General features: G+C 44.2%; 1 protein-coding gene across 1 annotated transcript in view; it reads right to left on the reverse strand.

Moving 5' to 3' along the window:
* Positions 1 to 17,370, reverse strand: part of cacna1c (calcium channel, voltage-dependent, L type, alpha 1C subunit) — a 252,518-nt gene that overhangs the window by 49,021 nt on the left and 186,127 nt on the right. Inside the window, exons 5-9 of the mRNA XM_061252517.1 lie at positions 13,305 to 13,444; positions 11,851 to 12,012; positions 10,201 to 10,403; positions 7,590 to 7,693; positions 4,376 to 4,548 (exon numbers count right to left, since the gene is read on the reverse strand). Of these exons, the coding sequence (XP_061108501.1) occupies positions 4,376 to 4,548; positions 7,590 to 7,693; positions 10,201 to 10,403; positions 11,851 to 12,012; positions 13,305 to 13,444 (782 nt within the window). The remainder of the gene's footprint in view (positions 1 to 4,375; positions 4,549 to 7,589; positions 7,694 to 10,200; positions 10,404 to 11,850; positions 12,013 to 13,304; positions 13,445 to 17,370) is intronic.

Here is a 17,370-nt window from a genome sequence, read left to right on the forward strand (position 1 = left end):
TCTTATAATATGAAGATATTGTCTTGTGACTCAGTAGCCTGTCTAGCTTTGAATTGTTGCATTTCCTATTGCGGTATTTTTCATATGTAATATACGGTCTGCTTTCATAAATAAAACATGCATCGCTGTGAGGATTGACATTCCGCTCCGTGCTGGCCATCACGTGAGCGGGTGTTGTACTCTTTGTCCTCTGCCAGAGCCTAATTCACTATGCAATAAATAGCATTAAGAGGATTCATCCAGTGAACACGGTGTGCATTCCAATCTGCTTTGCAGAGGCTGACATGTGAAGATTGTTAAGGCAATGTCGAGCAAAGTGGCTCCGGTTTACTGACAACCGCTTCAGCAGAAAACGATCAGATATGTACACCCTACGGTGTGTTGTGTCATGTAATTCTTCGCATTTCGTTATACGCGTTTGAATTCGAATTAGAGAAGCCACTCAGCGTGGCAGGCAGGCAGGCAAGTGCTGGAGCTATTTCATTGTGCCCAAGTAAATCAGATGAAAAATAGACACTTTGAGCGCAAATGGAGGCTTGATCCTTTTGGGAATAGGGCAAGCTGTGGACAAGTAATGATGCAACAAAACAACAACTGCATGGAATTGCAAGTCAATGTAGTGAACAACGAGAGGTCTTCCGTGAAGAACAATGGAGCAGGCAACAACAACAAAAAAAGGAGCAGGACAAGATCCCTTGAAGAATATTTAAAAAGCGATTTGATTGATGGGCACTCAACAAATATTCACTGCGTTCTATTACAAACCCAATAAAGTCTTTTTAAGTAAAGAACGCACAGGCGAGGGAACAGCGATCAAGTCACAGGAAACGCAACAATTCAAACGTGTCACATTGATCTCCTTTTCTGTTTGCTACCCTAGAATTACATTATTTCACATGCTTTTATGAACACACAGCATGTGTAATATAGACATGACATAGTGAGGTTCACCTGGAATTGACAGAAAGTTAAAAATATCAGCAAGTGTGATATATCCTTATGGCATTTAAATGTGCTGTAAAGTGATTAGATATGTGAGGCCATACCAATTTGGGAAATCAGAAGAGCTCTGAAAGCTTACAAATCTCAAACTAAACTGTGGGCCACATCTTGTATGGTAATGTGCACTCAGCCACAAAGTATGCAAGAACTGGAAACTATGGGACTTGTGCCCAGGCATTGCATTTTCAGTAAATAAGATTGCAAGCACTTACGCAAGCACTGTAGACAAAGCATCATCGCTGAGGATTCATTTCCGATAATGTGGCTGTATGCAGTGCATCAATCAAAATCAGTAGGAATCTTCATGGCATAGTAGATGTGATCAATGCCAGTCACCCACTGTAGCTTGTAAGACCTCTTCTAATTGTTGTAAGAAATATATGGTATAGAATATAGTTACGGTGCTGGGAACAATAAAGTCCTTAAACACAGCACTGTGCAGATCAACTGCTCTCAAAACTGTTTAAATTTGTTGTATCTACTGTATGGAAAATTTGCCAATTTGCCAATTTGAGGACTCAAGAGATAATGTGACTATGCTACAATATACTTGAGCACCAACTTCCTTATAATGCTGCATTATGGAAATGATATGATGAATAATAGAACTGTTCTATTTCTTATTTTAGTTCATTGTTATGGACATTATCATACATTTGTTTCGTAGAACGTAGAAAGTAATAGTTACTCTACGTACGCCTTCTCACAGCCTAATGATATGATACGTTATCAGCATAACTGCACCTCAGTTGGGGGGTTTCCTAAGCCATTCACATAGCTGGCTTAATTTTGGTTGAGCTCTTGAAGCTCAGTGATATAGCTGTAGCTTACCTACAGGAGCTGCACCTGAAATCATTAGAATCATTCTCATTCTCAAGTTTAAATCTACTCCAGGGTAGCCAAACACTAGTAAACACTAGGCTAACAAAGTACAAACGGTAATTTTGTTGAGTTAAGCTTTGTTCAATGAAGGCCTTCATAACATATAAACAATAGGAAGTGTGTTAATGATCTATAAAGCCTTCATTAACAATAAACAAATGTAATTACAGCTGAGAGGCAGAAAATAAGCCCCCACTTGTATAAATGTGAGATACATGTATATCCCTCATAATCCATGTTTACTCTTTTGTAAACATGGATGTATAGTATAGATTGTAAGGTCCTTATGAAGTTACACATAATACCAAGTGTGACTGTGAATACAGCAGGCATGTCCTCCGATTAATGTGTGCAAACACTCAGCACACCTTACAAAGGGAGACGTGTGGCAGATTCAATTAATTTTACTTGAAGGACTTCTCCTCTAGCTCGTGATACTGTGTCTGCCTCCGTCTTTGTGGTGGAACAATGCAAGCGTGCACGGAGAGAGAGGGGAGGAAGAGAGAGAAGGAGAGAAAGGGGAGAAAGAGAAGGGCTACGGAGAGAGGGATACAGCGATTCCTCCTCCTGTGCCTTTTGTCACTGCCCATGCTCAGACAGAGCCAGAGGACCCACTCACTCCTGCAAACAGGGAGAGCTGGGAGCCTGCCACTGAGAGAGAGAGAGAGAGAGAGAGGGCTACAGAGAGAGAGAGGGCTACAGAAAGCGAGAAAAATAACCCCCCCCCCCATTGAAAAGAATCCCATTCTACTCAGGAATCAACCCCCCCATCAGGTACTTCAGCATTTGCCAGGCTTGCTGTGCTGGCAGAGGGGGAACATCAGCAGGAGATACAGCAATGGAGAGATGGAAAGGGGGAAAGAGAAAGAAAGAACGAATGAGCAACATAGAGAGAAGAGGGAGAGACTGCATACAGTGAGATTGTCCACTCCAGTAGCTTCCATTAATGTGTGTAATGAAGCAGTCATGACCAGATTTAGACCCAAAACATGGGAAGAAAGAATCATTAAAATGCTAGAGTGAGTTCCAAAGCTCTCACTCTTGAAAAAGACTCAAACGTGTGGTGTCAACATTCAGGAAAATGGACCCCATTTCAAATGTCAGCCATGGAACACAAAACTCAGATACAACCCATGGGCAAGGAGGGGATAATGACACTAATCTGGCATCCAGCAAACACGTCTGCTCGTTCCATCAGCAAACCCGCTAAAACACAGGGGCGGTGACCCTGAGGCCGCTCTGGCGCACCACCAACCCCGCTGAAAATCCAAACCCACACAGACGGTAAGCCGGGGACATGGTAACAGGCTCTGAGGCCACCTCAAGGGAGGCCGGGAATGGTCACTGCTTGATGCATTTTTCAAAAACAAACAACAAAAAACAAAAAACCTAAATCTGCTTGTCCCTTTTGAAGAAAGGCTGGTACAAGATTTGTACCAAAACAAGCACACCAGAGAACACAGACTCAAGCATAGCATTGGGATCTACTGGTTGATAAGGTCCACCCCAACCTCAGGGGGTAAAAAAAAAAAAAAAAGGGGGGGGGGGGGGGTAGTGTGTGAGGAATGGGGCACATGATGGTTGTCATTTGGTTGACTGCCCCGGGGTAATGGGCGGAGCTGCTTCACGGGGCATCGTTCACCGCCCGCTCGCTGATGCAGCGCAATCCACCGCCGTGATTAACATACCAGCACTACCACTGACCCAATCCCCCAGAGAAATATATTAGCAGACAAAGAAATAAGCTATCCTAGCATGAAGGCCTTAAGAGAAATCAATAGCCTATTGACCATGTGGAGAATGTTGTGCTGGCGCAAATCGAGAGCATTAGCGCTCGCACTCCATCGCTGGAGGAAGAAGAGGGAGGGAATGCTAATCTGGGACAGTCCGAGAATGTGCCTTAGCAACAAGGTCATCAAGGGATCCTCGAGGACAGTGTCAGTGCCAGTGGTAGTGATGGCCACTGCTTAAAACGGAAGCTTCTCCACCAACGTCTTTCAGCTCAACAATGTCCGACCATCGAGAGAACTCTCACATAGAGGGGCCACACTATACCCCTTCCCCTCCAGAGCCCAAGGCTCCTCGCAGTCTCCTTTCACCCCAATCTCTAGCTCACCCCCATGCCCCATCTCCACCACCCTCTCCTTCGCATCATATACCCTCTCTCCAAGCGCAAAGAGACCCACTCTGTCACCGACACAGAACCACTCTCACACCGTTACTCCCCCCAAACTCCACCACCCTGTCCCCCACAATCTCCAAGAGCAAAGAGACCCACTCTCTCCCTGACACAGAACCACTCTCACACTGTTACTCCCCCCAAACTCCACTTCCCTGTCCCCCACAATCTCCATGAGCAAAAGCCCCAAACTCTCCCCCAAAAAGACCCATTCTCTCCCCGACACAGAACCACTCTCACACTGTTACTCCCCCCCAAACTCCACCACCCTGTCCCCCACACAGGCCCGCCCTCTCCCCCACCAGCACTCACGGTTTCTGGGCTTCTCCTCGTCCAGGCCCTCCTCCTCATTCTCGGGGTCGATGTCCTCGGCCTGGGTGATCCAGTCCAGGTACCCTTTCAGGTCCTCCTCCAGTTGCTGCTTCTCCCTCAGCTTCTGGAAGTCTCCCCGAGCTTTGGCCTTCTCTCGCTCCTTCGAGAACTCCCTGCACACCACCGGGCACGGACAGAAAAGGAGGGAAGAGAAGGAGGGACGGATTGGTGGAGGGAAAGGAGGAAAGGAGAGGGACAAAAAGAGAGGAAGAAAGAAGGATCTGAAATCTGGTTCATGGAAACAAGTTGATGCAAGCAGTCATAAACTCATAAACTAGTGCAAATATGTCTCAGCAACTGAATGCTCAACTAATAAAAACAATCAAACAAAAAATAAAACATCTAATTAAACTTGAGACAGTGACCAGCAGGAACTCAGACGTAAACAAATGTAGATTAGAGAGGAACTGGAAGGTCAAGGAAAGAGCAGCACCCTGTTGAGTTTGACAGGGACGACTCCTCATTCACACGCAGACATCAAAACCGATAGAACCAGCGGGTACAGCAAAGCCCGCTCACAAACTCTCAAACACACAGACATGCAGCAAAGGCGATCGCACTCGGGATCAGACGGGGGAACAAGTCAACATATTATGACTGGAGAGGAAAGAAACTCCCACATTCCCTTTTTTTTGAACAGCAAAATGTTTATGGAAATCGGCAAAGCGAGAATTTCAATTGATGCTAATGCGGCAAAAAAAAAAAAAAAAAAGGCACGCAGCCACGGGGAAGAAACCAACGAGGAGCTACGCCGTACGGGAATGCCCTCCGAAGAACGAGGCATCCTTTTACGACTGCGTGCTGTATATCACCTGCAGCACTGTGCACATCTGTGGCGGTGAGTGGGCGGCAGAAACGCTAATGGGGCCCTATTGGAGAGGCCACCTCCAGGAGGGGTGGATTCAGCGAGATCGATGTGGGGGGAGAAGCGGGGCCCCCGGGCGGGGCGGCCGGCGAGCGGCGAAAGCTCTGGGACGTGTGAAATTACACCCTCTGCCCGCAGCGAACACACAGCCCCGAGATCAATGAGCCCGGCTCATGGCCGCTGTCAGATCATATCTCACAGACAATCTGCAACACAGACGGCAGGCACCAAGCGTGCAACGGCGACCGCTATCCCAGCGCCTGCTGTGGTTTAATTCACCGCCTGCAAATTAAAAGAAAAAAAAAAGAAAAAAAAAAGGCCTGAAGAGTCTCTCTCCCCTGCCTCACGCTCTCTCCGGTTTAGCATGCAGGGCAGTGCACCCTGACTCTCCCGCCGTAATCAGCTTACATTCATCGCCCAAGCCTTCGCCATTATCAGTTTTAGTTATTCGACTGATTTCGTGGCTAACTTTTGCAATCAGTGCGCAGAGCGTGAATTGCTGCATGTGACGGCAGAGAATGGAGAGAGAACGCAACAGTTGGCTTGGAAGAACCCGACGGCTGCAAAGACAGGAAACAAGAAACTGACCAGCTACAGGTCACTGTAAAAGTATTTTGAGGATCTTTTGAAGATTTACAGAGTCTAAAAAATAATGTACAAATGCATAATAACAGCTGAAAGAAGGCTCCTGTTTTCATTCATGCAGACATGTTTCATGAAAAATTAATTTCACTTCTTTTATTTTTTTCCCCCAAATTTTTCCAGTTAGTTTTCTCTACTCATTGACTACACACATTATACATACATTATCGCATGTTAAATTGAAGCTGGACCTGACCAGAGGGTGAAAACTGAAATGTGGACATTCCTAATAAGTGTAAAAAGTGTTTATTTTAAAGTGCAGGCAAGGAGAGAAGAGAGCTGGAAGACACAAACAGATAAAACCCATTCTTACCCGCTCAGCACACCCAGAACCAAGTTAAGAACAAAAAATGACCCTATGATGATTAGTGTAACAAAATAGATCCAGGGCCACCCATTTCCTATGGCGTCATTCACCTGGAAAGACGGAGCAATAATTAGTGTGCATTAACTACCCAGAGCAACAAGACTCCATCGCTCAGATGCATGCGGCAGCCAAACCATCCATCAATTGTGTGGAGATTCCAACAGTCCCCAGAAACCTTGACATACAGTACACTACCTAAATCATCTGTCACTCAGACTGCGCAGAACCTCTTTGGTTGAAAAATGGCTTGGTTTTAAGAAGGAGTGTATTCCCTGGGGTCGACACTTTGGACGACCCTTTTGCAGTACATCAAGAAAAGTTCTTTCCCTGACCCACTTCACCATTAAGAAAAAAAAAAAGAAAAAAAAAAATCAGAACAGCCAAACTACTGCTTTTCTAGATGGGGAAAGTTAGCCTGTTTATCCAGGCCAATTTATTCCCTCCGGCCATGAAAAGCAGTCTAATAAAACAGATGTGAGTGAATATTTACTGCTGTCCATTGGCTGCTTTACTTGTGCTACGTTTCCCTGTCCCGTTTTGGCAGGAGCACAGGACCACAGAATATGTCGGCTTTGCTCCATTTGAATTTAGATTGACACTTGCTTGTGCAACAGTCACCACATCTACTGTATGTCAAGAGTCCGTCTGCACCAAAGAATGAATACATTTGGCATATGAAATCTTCATGAATTTTGAATTATGATAAAAACATTTATATACATAAACCTGAGCGTATGCCTTCTATCTCATCTGAAAGTAGTTTAGCTGGAACCGGGCTGTCGTGAAGACAGTGAACTATGACTCAGTGCACCTGAAGCCCCTTTCGAAATAGATTATCATAAAACAGATAGACGGGTCCACGGTTTCCCGAATCTACTGAATCACCAACATGACCCTGCGGGCCCCGCTATACCAGAATGCTCTCTGAACAGACACACTGCCAAAATCACCATTACCTCACCGATAACCTGACATTTTCCACACAACTGAAGTGATTCATGGAAAAGAAATGTCAAGATTCCTGGAGTGGCATTTCCACAGCAATTAAAGAGTCGCTTTGGGGTTTTTTTTTTTTTGGGTCTTTTGGCACTGTTGTTTTATTAATACAAACCACCCCCAATCCGCCCCAATGGCCCCCTCCAATTTTCCAAATTCCAGTCCGGATTATCAGGTTTCTGTTTCAGGAGCGCATCGAGGCTCCTCCGCTCTGCACCCTCACCCTCAGAGTCTTGTTGTCTGGTTAGTGATCACAGCCAGCAGTGGACACACGGCGCTCTTACCCGCTCAACACCCCCAGAACCAGATTTAGTACGAAAAAGGATCCAAAGATGACCAGACTGACAAAATAGACCCAGGGAAGCTCATAGCCCATAGCGTCCTGCATCTGGAAGATGGAGGAAGGTTAGAAAAAAAATGGAAAATAGGAAGAAAGAGAAAGAGAGAGAGAGAGAAAACCCAGATGGTAAAAAGATGCAAGGAAGAAATTAAACAAGGACTAAGGGGACCTGGAAACCATTTTTTTTTTTTTACTAAGTTTTGTCTGCTTTACTTTCATTCAACCAATGTCTTGCAGCTATGGCACACAAAGTGAGCTGAACTCTACACCCAGCAGAACTGAGCTCACCAGGACACGTCTATGCAAGATTACAGTGCCTGAACACATTTTCTACACAAAGGAAAATGTCTCCATCAGCAGAAACTGTGAGAGTAAAAAGGCATTTTAAAATAGCCCGTATATTTAATGGAGGGGAGAAGATGTGTTTTTTTCAGAGGTATATAATCATTGGCGCTATGAGTCCTTGAAATAAAAATTCTCTTTATATCTAAAGATGGGAGCACACAAATGTCTTTCCCCCTTTTTCTTCAAGCAGTATTCTTGTTTCTATACCCAATTCTTTTCTTCTCTTGCTGTAAAAGCTCTCTGTATATGGCTCTAGGTTACACTGGTTGGTACATCTACCCCCTTAAGAAATACAGAGGTTTCATCAATCCAATGTCAGGGACACTGTACTGAAGGAGAGGGTATCCTCTGAATGACACGGAATTGGGGATTCCCAATCTGGCACCGCCAGCCTGAACCACCAATAATTGGCTGGCCAAACTGGCTAAATTGCCTCCACACCTGTTGCTGCTTGTTTGCTAAGTGTGCCACACAGCACAAAATGGCCTTTGTACCTCACCCAGTGCTATACATACTGCACAGAGCTTTTGAGGTCAGTAACTTCCCCAACCTCCATATCTATGAAAGGCTCTATATAATATATATCATCTGATCCCTGCCCTCTATGGCCCACACTATGGTTGGGACACACTGTTGGACACGCGGAAAGAAAGTAGAAGAAGAAGAAAAGAAGTAAAACAGACAAAGGGCCAAAGATGGAAGGAAGAACAGGGCCAGGACCAGGGCAGGTGGTGTACACAGTACTGGTCACAGATATTCTATGTACTGATATTCATCTCAGTGTGCTTAACACTGAATATCATGTGGGCAACCTGATGGCACCACCAGCTAAAGCATTAGGTCTTGGTGTTACAACATGCCCCGTGGTCTGGACCCAAATACCTGACTGTGCTAGGGCAGACTGTCTCACAGGCCAAAGCAATAATGAAGTAAACAGTTGAAGTAAAATACTGAAGCCAAACACATTCTTATTTTCCTGCTCCTTGTGAATGTTGGTTAATAAAAGGTAATCCAGTGCTAGCTGGAACCTCTGTGAGAAAGAGTAGGAAGTATTCAGAGCTGGCAATCTGGCCAGGAGATCTATGGTGGAATTTATACTAACTGGAATGATTTTTGCATTGTTTGGATTAGTCAAAAGGCAGAGCTCTATGTAAAAGAGGAAATCTGTCAGGATCTGACAGCGATAGACAAAAAACCTATTTGCGCTTTGAATGCTCTTCTTAACTGAGAAAAGTGTTTTTTTTTTCCACCGCCCTTCTAATGTCTTGATATGTTGTAATATTATGTTGTAAAGTGGTTTGTCTATCAAATGCAGACCGTATACAGACACTGCTTTGAGATGTTGAGCTTTCACTACGGTCCGCCTTATGAAGAAAAAAAAAGGTTTTCCATATGAAGTGTCATGGTTTATTGGAGCTTTAAGCTCGTTATAGCCGGAGGAAATGCATTTCCCATACCAATCACATTTTATGTGCATCAGGGATAAATAAATTCATTAATTTAATTCCACGTTTAATCTATTCATATATTCATCTGGAGGTTTACTACACAGTCAAGAATTAGGAGAGTTGCGACTCTGAACACGGTTTATTCTTGTCTTCAATTACAGAAGCGATTTTGCGCATTGATTTTGTGTAAGAAAAGATGGTAAGGATTATTTTTCATGGTTGTATACAGTATTTGAGTCACTATAAAAGCAACGCATTCTAAAGCCAGACTTGCAGGCTCCCTCCGCAATCAACATTGACTTCAGAGATGTTTCTGGGAACACATACAGTACTTATATTTAAAAGAAAACAAACACTTAACCTTTCCTCTGATCAATTGTAGATGATTTTGGCATTCAATGAAATTGCAAACCAAGATTTACTGTAGAATGAAATGTTTACTTAGACTAGAAACATCTGCATATACACATGCATGATGTGATACTGTATGTTTTCTTTGATTTTGATCATTTTTAATATGCCAAAATAATTTGAGTTTGTGCGTATATGTGTGTGTATGCGTGTGTGTGAGTTAGCTCAGTGAATTTGAACGTGTTGTATTGTGTGTGTCTACTCTGACGGGAGGTTCACTGGAAGCCTGCATGCAGTTTGCCAGTGAGCTCCAGGCAGTCTGTCAGAATAGGCACAGTGCAGTGCGGTCCACTCAGGCACGCCCCAGTGCAGGGGCCCTCAGGCACGCCCCAGTGCAGGGGCCCGACTCACCCAGTACAGCACGTCCGTCCAGCCCTCCATGGTGATGCACTGAAAGACCGTCAGCATGGCGAAGGCAAAGTTGTCAAAGTTGGTGATGCCGTCGTTGGGGCCCTCCCAGCCCGCATCGCACTTGGTGGTGTTCTCCGGACTGCACTGCCGGCCGTGGGCGTGGGCCTGAGCACAGGGAGCCGGCTTCTCCTCCGCCAGGGGACCTGGCGACAGAGACGGCAGCGCCGCTAACACCCGCGATTCAGGCGACAAAAGCGCTTATTCGTGCGCTTGGGAGCTCGCAGGCGCGGTGTCAAAAGACCACAAAGTAAGTCGTGTCTGCTCGACTTTCATTTGTAATCCTCAGAGATTTTTTTCCATAAACAGCACTCATACTTTCATGTTGACTTCAGCAGGTTTAATCGTATGTGTATTCTCCGTTTAAAAAAAACTATAACAAAACATTTCAGTGGAACAGCACGTGTCACAATAAATGTGTCAGAGTTGGGATCAATTCCACTACGGTTCAATCTATTAAGAGAATTCAAACAAATAATTGAAAACTCCCTAAAGAACATTTTCAATTCAATTGAATTTCAAATAATTTCCTGAATTGCCTGAACTGCATTATTAATTGACCTTAATCCTGATACTCTGCCAGAGTAGAAGTGCGTTGGTTCACCATATCGTTGGCCTGACAGAGGACACAAATGACAGTACTGAGGTTGTATTCTCCTAAAAATATAAACTGCCGCATTGTGCTTCTGAGGGTTGACACACCAAGGCGTGAAATCGCAGCAAAGTACGGAACAAAACGGAGAGTTTGACTGGAAAGCAGAGATGCGTGACACAGTTATCTGTGATACTCTGTGAGAACAAATAGAGGAACTGCTCCCACAATGACCAGCTAAATCAACCAAAAACATCCGCTTCATGACGGCAGTTCCTATCCCACGTTTACTCTTAAAACGTATAGATTAGATAAGCAAACTCATGTAGCATAAAGACTACTCGGCCTGTGCAGTGAGCAGCAAGAGTGACTCTCACTCCGCAAGCATATTCAGAGCGCTGTCGAGCTCAAGGTTAAAAGGGGGACATCCTCACTATTATTCAGACGGCAGAATCCATATCAGTAAACAGCCTTTGAATTGAAGCTGCCTTGCTTATTTACATCCCTGTTAAATCCTGGGTTGAGATTTGCATGCGCCATAGTACACAGAGATGAGCCGGTAATACATCGATCCCTGAATTCTAGGTTTGTGCAGTAAGAATATGAGCATAAACACACATTCTCTCCACAAACCACTCTGATTCTCCAAGGCTGCCCGGGGAAACAGACAGTGTATTTCTTGGTTGGCATACCAGGTTAAAGTAAGACATATAAAGCAGACATAAGGGTCAACATTGCAGTACCTGTTGGAACATACAAGACCTTTTCATTGTTTGGGTTCAAAGATACAGAGAGGAAACTCACTTTTGCCCGAAGTGTGCAAAAATGAGTGCCCTTATGTATCTACTTACAGTTTTTTTCTATACAATTTTAAACTGGGGAAGGTCACCCCCCCCCAGAGCGAGCCGCGCCACCCCTGATGACGTGGAGGGGGAGAGTATGGAGGTGAACGCAGGTGGGGAGAGGTTAGGGCGGAGAGAGAGGGCGGGTCAGGGGCTCACCCAGGTGTCCGTCGCGGTAAATGTAGCAGGCGCGGTGCATCTTGCCCATGAAGAGCTCCAGGCCGATGATGGCGTAGATGATGATGACGAAGAGCACGAGGAGAGCGATGTGCAGCAGCGGGACCATGGCTTTGATGATGGAGTTCAACACCACCTGCAGGCCTGGAGAGGGACACGGCGATCTGTGCTTTCACACTCCTCCGTAAAACACACCTTTACGTTTACGACGGAACCCCCTGAGATATACACACGCAGCATTCTGAACATCTACTACTGAGGTGAGGTTTTTTTTTCCTTGACGATGGGATTTTGCATTGCTTTATTCGGTAACGGTGAGCATCTGTGCTGCACCTCATTCAGCTGAGGTTGAGCCACTGATATTTCTCATGACTGAGGGAACTGAGCGAGGGGTTATTGAGATGCTATAAAAGGTCAGCTCAGTGATGTCAATGCCCATCTCCTTGCATACAGATCATCTTCTTCTCAACTTTTTTCACCCTCTATCTAATCACCTCTTTTAGAGCAGAGCAACCTCGTGTTATGGGGTTATGGCCACCCGCCCTGTCTTAGACGATACGTTCTCTAGTCACATTCACCAGTAATATCAGTGAACTTACCCTCAGAAAAGGATTTATCCCATCCAGGTTGGGAAATTAACACCAGCCACCTATTGTCCTCTACTGACCCATATGACCTCCACTCTACCAACCACATTGGCAGATAAGCACCTATCAGTCGGAGGTCTTGAACAATTCTTGTACAAATCTAGTTGTCTGGTAAACCAGTGAAATTGGCTGGTAGATTTTTCAGATGTACCAGCTACTGTGGCCAGTGGACAGAAAAGTTAGTTTAGTTCCATCAATTCAAGGGTTAGCTTTACAATCCTAATGCAATACAGGAGAATATACACTCAGTGAGCACTTTATTAGGTATTTATTAGACTGCTGTAGCTATACACTTAGCAGTTTGACGTATTGTGTGTTCAGAGATGCTCTTCTGCATACCACTGTTGTAATGTGTGGTTATTTGCGTTACTGTCACCTCCCTGTCAGCTTTGACCAGTCCGGTCCTTCTCCTCAGACCTCTCTGATTAACAACGCCTTAACTGCTGCTTACTGGATGTTTTCAGTTTTTCGCACCATTCTCTGAAAACTCAACAGACTCTTGTGTGCGAAAATCCCAGGGGATCAGCAGTTTCTGAGATACTCAAAACCACCCTGGCACCAATAATCATTCCACCGGCCCAAAGTTACTTAAATCACATTTCTTCCACATTCTGACCTTTGGTCTGAAAAACAGCTGAACCTTTCATGCTTTCAGTTGCTGCCACATGATTGGGCCGATGAAATATTTGCACAAACAAGCTGGTGTACGGGTCCCACCTAATGAAGTGATCGCTGAGTGTATACGCATATAAAAACCAATAATAACCCCCCGTCCTGAGGGACACTCACTGGGCACCCCGGACACTAGCCTCAGCGGACGCAGCACCCTGAACGCCCTCAGCGCCTTCACGTCGAAGCCCGCCGCCTTTCCGCCGATGGGCGTGGCCCCGTCCCCTTTGGTGGCTTGTTCTAAAATAGCACTAAAAAGCCTGGAAAAAAAACACAGAGAGACAAGAACACACACAGATAGATTTAGGTTAGTGCCAGCGCCAAATTAAGAGGTACCCATCAACTGTAATTTCCACAAACAGGGGGAGAAAGCGATGGTATGCCGGTAAAGCTCTAAATGTTATCATAAATTATTTCAGAAAAAATATTTGATTATTTTAGAACAACAATTCAAGAAATGCCAATGAATTCATTATATCGTAAAGCATCATTATTTGATGAGAACATTCAATCAAGAAATAATTCAGAGCAACATTCAAGAAATTGTCAATTGCTAATTTCACAGCAGCAATTCAAGACAATGCCAACAATTAAATAAATTATCATCTATTGATTATTTAATTACAGCAATTCAAAAATTCACTGTACCATTGGCTGTGGATTAAGTGGCTAAAACACCAGGAATAAAGCAGGACTCGGGAAGTGCTACATGTTCCTTTGCTGTAAACTTTAAAATGTTGTTGTTAAAACAGAGGTCCTCCCTTGGCAATGATTTGAGTTCTCTAGCTGTACTCCATAAAAGGCAATTTCCATTAACACAACCACTATAGCATTTTCCAAAGACTCCACTTTCACCTTTGGTTTCAGATGTGGTGCATTATCAATTAGCACAGAAAAGAAACACTAGAAATTGGCTCTTAATTTGTTTTAGTTGCCGCCATACAGTCCCGTGGCTTCTGCAAACCCTTGAGTGGGAAAAGGTCCGCTCAGAGCTGGTAATGAAAACTGAATTTGCACAGGGAGTACTGGCAAGACCATTAATCATCAAGTGATTGTTGAATTGTAATGATGCACCGGCACTGAAAATCAGAATTTAACATCAATAAAACGTTAATTAGGGAAGAGATCCTCCTAGCCTTGGGCAAGGCTACAATGCTGAGCGATCGCTTTAAAAAGAAAAAAAAAAGGAATAACAGATGAAGGTAATTTTCAAGTGCCCTTTTTCTTTATTTTTCTACTGACACAAAAAGTGATGTTTTCAGAAGGTGACAGCATTTAGCTGAGTAGAGAAAAGCCCACATTGTATAGCGATAATGAAATCTTGTGTGGTTATTCATATAAAGAGCACTCTGCTGAGGCACTTGGGTAAACTCAGGTAGCCACAAATGTCACCAGAGACATCTGGTCACCTGGGCTGAATACATGAATACATTAAGCATACATCAGCGCTTCTCCCTGTGGGGAGTCCAGTATTCTCCATCTCTACTCCCAGGAAACACAGGGCCCGTCTAGCAGACTCACAACCGCCCAACAACACAGCGTCAAGACCCAACCCTCCCTCTGTCAAGACAGCACCTCCAAGGGAACGCGGGTGATTAAGGTGATGTACCGGGATTGCTTTATAATCAAAAGCAATACGATCATTTTCGGTCAGAAGAAAAAAGGTATAATAAAAAAAATACATATATTCGAAGGCATTAAACATGTCGTCAGACCTCCAGCAGCACATTCCGTTGGGGGGAAATTAATACATCTGTGCGTCATTCCTGAGACATATCCATTTCCACAGTTGAAGGGGGAAAGCAATTAATAAAAAAAAACTGCATCTAAATGAATCATTCAACTGCTGTCTACCCGCCTTGCTTGCTGGTTTGACCGGAATAGTGCAACAGATACACATTTATTTTATAAAGTACCTTACTGTCCTACGATCCGCTATAAGTCACGCTATCTGCAATCGTATATAAACGGGGGTACAAATAATAGGCCTCCGCATCGAATACGGTATTATGTAAGGAAGCTCATATCGGTCTCAGAGATGAAAAAAGCCACAATTCAATCAGTCACCCCAGAGCCCATTTCATTTGGCCGCAAAAGACATTATGCAAAACCGGCATGGCTCCCCTCCCCTCCCTTCTTAGAAGCCCTCAGCCATTCCTGCTTTAGATGCATATGATTGGAAATGACAAGCAATCGCACAGATAACCGCATTTCCTCTAATCTCTGCTTCAAGGTTGAAGGGAAAGTTAGCGAAGCACAAGAGTGCAAAACAGAGACGGAAAGAGAGGGAGCGGGAGAAAGGCAAGAGCGGGAAAAAGATGAACACCACCCAGGACCCCGTCGAGAGAAAGACAGGCGCCCCCCCTCACAACCAAGAGGCTGCGTTATGTCACCCCAGGGCGATCGCACTCGATAATTAAAATAATCTGCATGACAAAGTCAGAGGTGACTTCCTTTCTCTCCGAAAAGCCAAAAGTCTTTCACACGTCGCTTTCTCCATCCTCTTTAATTGATTTCATACGCGGTAATGTGCATGTATCCAGTTTAATTGCTCAGCCTGACAGATCCTGACACTGTGTGTGTAGGAACAAAGGGGACGGACGGACATATCTGACTGTGAAAGGAGGAAACGGGAGCGGAGGAACTTCTATTGAACTACTGGGGGTGAAGGCGAAGGAAAGGCGTCACTCACCCTCGCTCCCTGCTCCCGGTTAATCACGGTTTACAGTGAAACCGGTATGAAGTAATAGAGGGGCATTCGCCAGACGTTATAATAGAAATAGCAGGGTTCTTACCCTGACCTAACACAAGCTGTCGCAGGACAGTTTCATTAATTGCCGCTTCTCTGGCTGGAAGTGCCACCTTTTTTTTAACAACATGTGATTAATATGTTAGCAGGACTGAACTTGGGACCGTGAAAACGGGTTGTGGACGGGCAAAAGGACTGAGCTAATACCGTGACTGAGGTCACAGCTGTGGTAAAACCTTAACACAGCGTCACGCTCGTTTTTACCGCGGTAATATATGTTGCAGAGTCGCAGCAAGGTACGCTGCCCTCTGATATACCCGCGGAGACGAACCATTACAATGCATTATGTGCGCTGAGGTAGCCTATTTCATCTCGCATTCCCGCATGGACCAGCATTTCCACACAGCGGCCGTTGTAAAGATATGAACAAAAATGAATGCATCCAGCTGTATTCGGAATATTTTGCACAATTTTAAACTCCGAAATGGCTATGTTTGGGATGAACATTGCGGTGGGTTTATCTGACATGTAGGTGTTAAATAAGACCTGTTTGGTAGAACAGCAGGATGCCACTCCAATATCCAGTCTCAACGTAAAATGTCTATTTTCTTGTCAGTCTAACCCATAATCTGTTATTTGGTCTGCATTACATCGACTGCACAAAATATAGAGTTAACTGGTGGTACATTTGCGTGAGAATCATTCTGTGTTACCTGGTCAAAACGCAATTACGCCCATTGGTTATGCTCAACGATCAATTATCTTTATACGCACAAAGACAGGACACACATGAGACTGCCTTACTGAGCATTGCTAATGAACACGAAATCCTGTAAAATTTCCAGAAAGCATGAATATGATGCTTTGCACAACAAATAAAAAAACACGTAATGCTATCTTAATACAATTAAATCATTTAGGAAAAAGGATTTCATTTTTAAAAATACGATAAAATTGTAATAATTGACAGGAAATATGAGCAGTTTTTGGAAAAATAACTAAGAAAGATAACTGAACAAAAATCAGAATGCCGGATACATGCATTAGTCGAAACACCAAAAAGCTGTTTTAAAGCCCATTTATTTTTTTTAATGTTAATGATTTTTTAAATCTCATATTTCCAACTAAAGGAAGACTTGGTATTGCCAAATTGGAGACAATGTTAATTTCATAATTAACACGGCATTTAGATTTACACCAAACAGCGCTTCAATCAAAAGTGAACCTGAAGCGAATATCCATACAGAACGGACATACTCCGGTGCTCGCGAATAGAAATCAAGCGCTTTACAGCGAAAGGAAAGTGCATTATTTTCTTCTTTATAAACGTGTAAAACGTAAGCATGCATCTTTATTTTATGGCTCAGCGAACAAATCAAGAATGAACAATGGACAAGGCAAACGACGATGGCGCCGGGTCTTTATCACAGGCTGTAC

This window comes from Conger conger, chromosome 8 (assembly GCF_963514075.1).
Source record: "Conger conger chromosome 8, fConCon1.1, whole genome shotgun sequence".
Classification (NCBI taxonomy): Eukaryota; Metazoa; Chordata; class Actinopteri; order Anguilliformes; family Congridae; genus Conger; species Conger conger.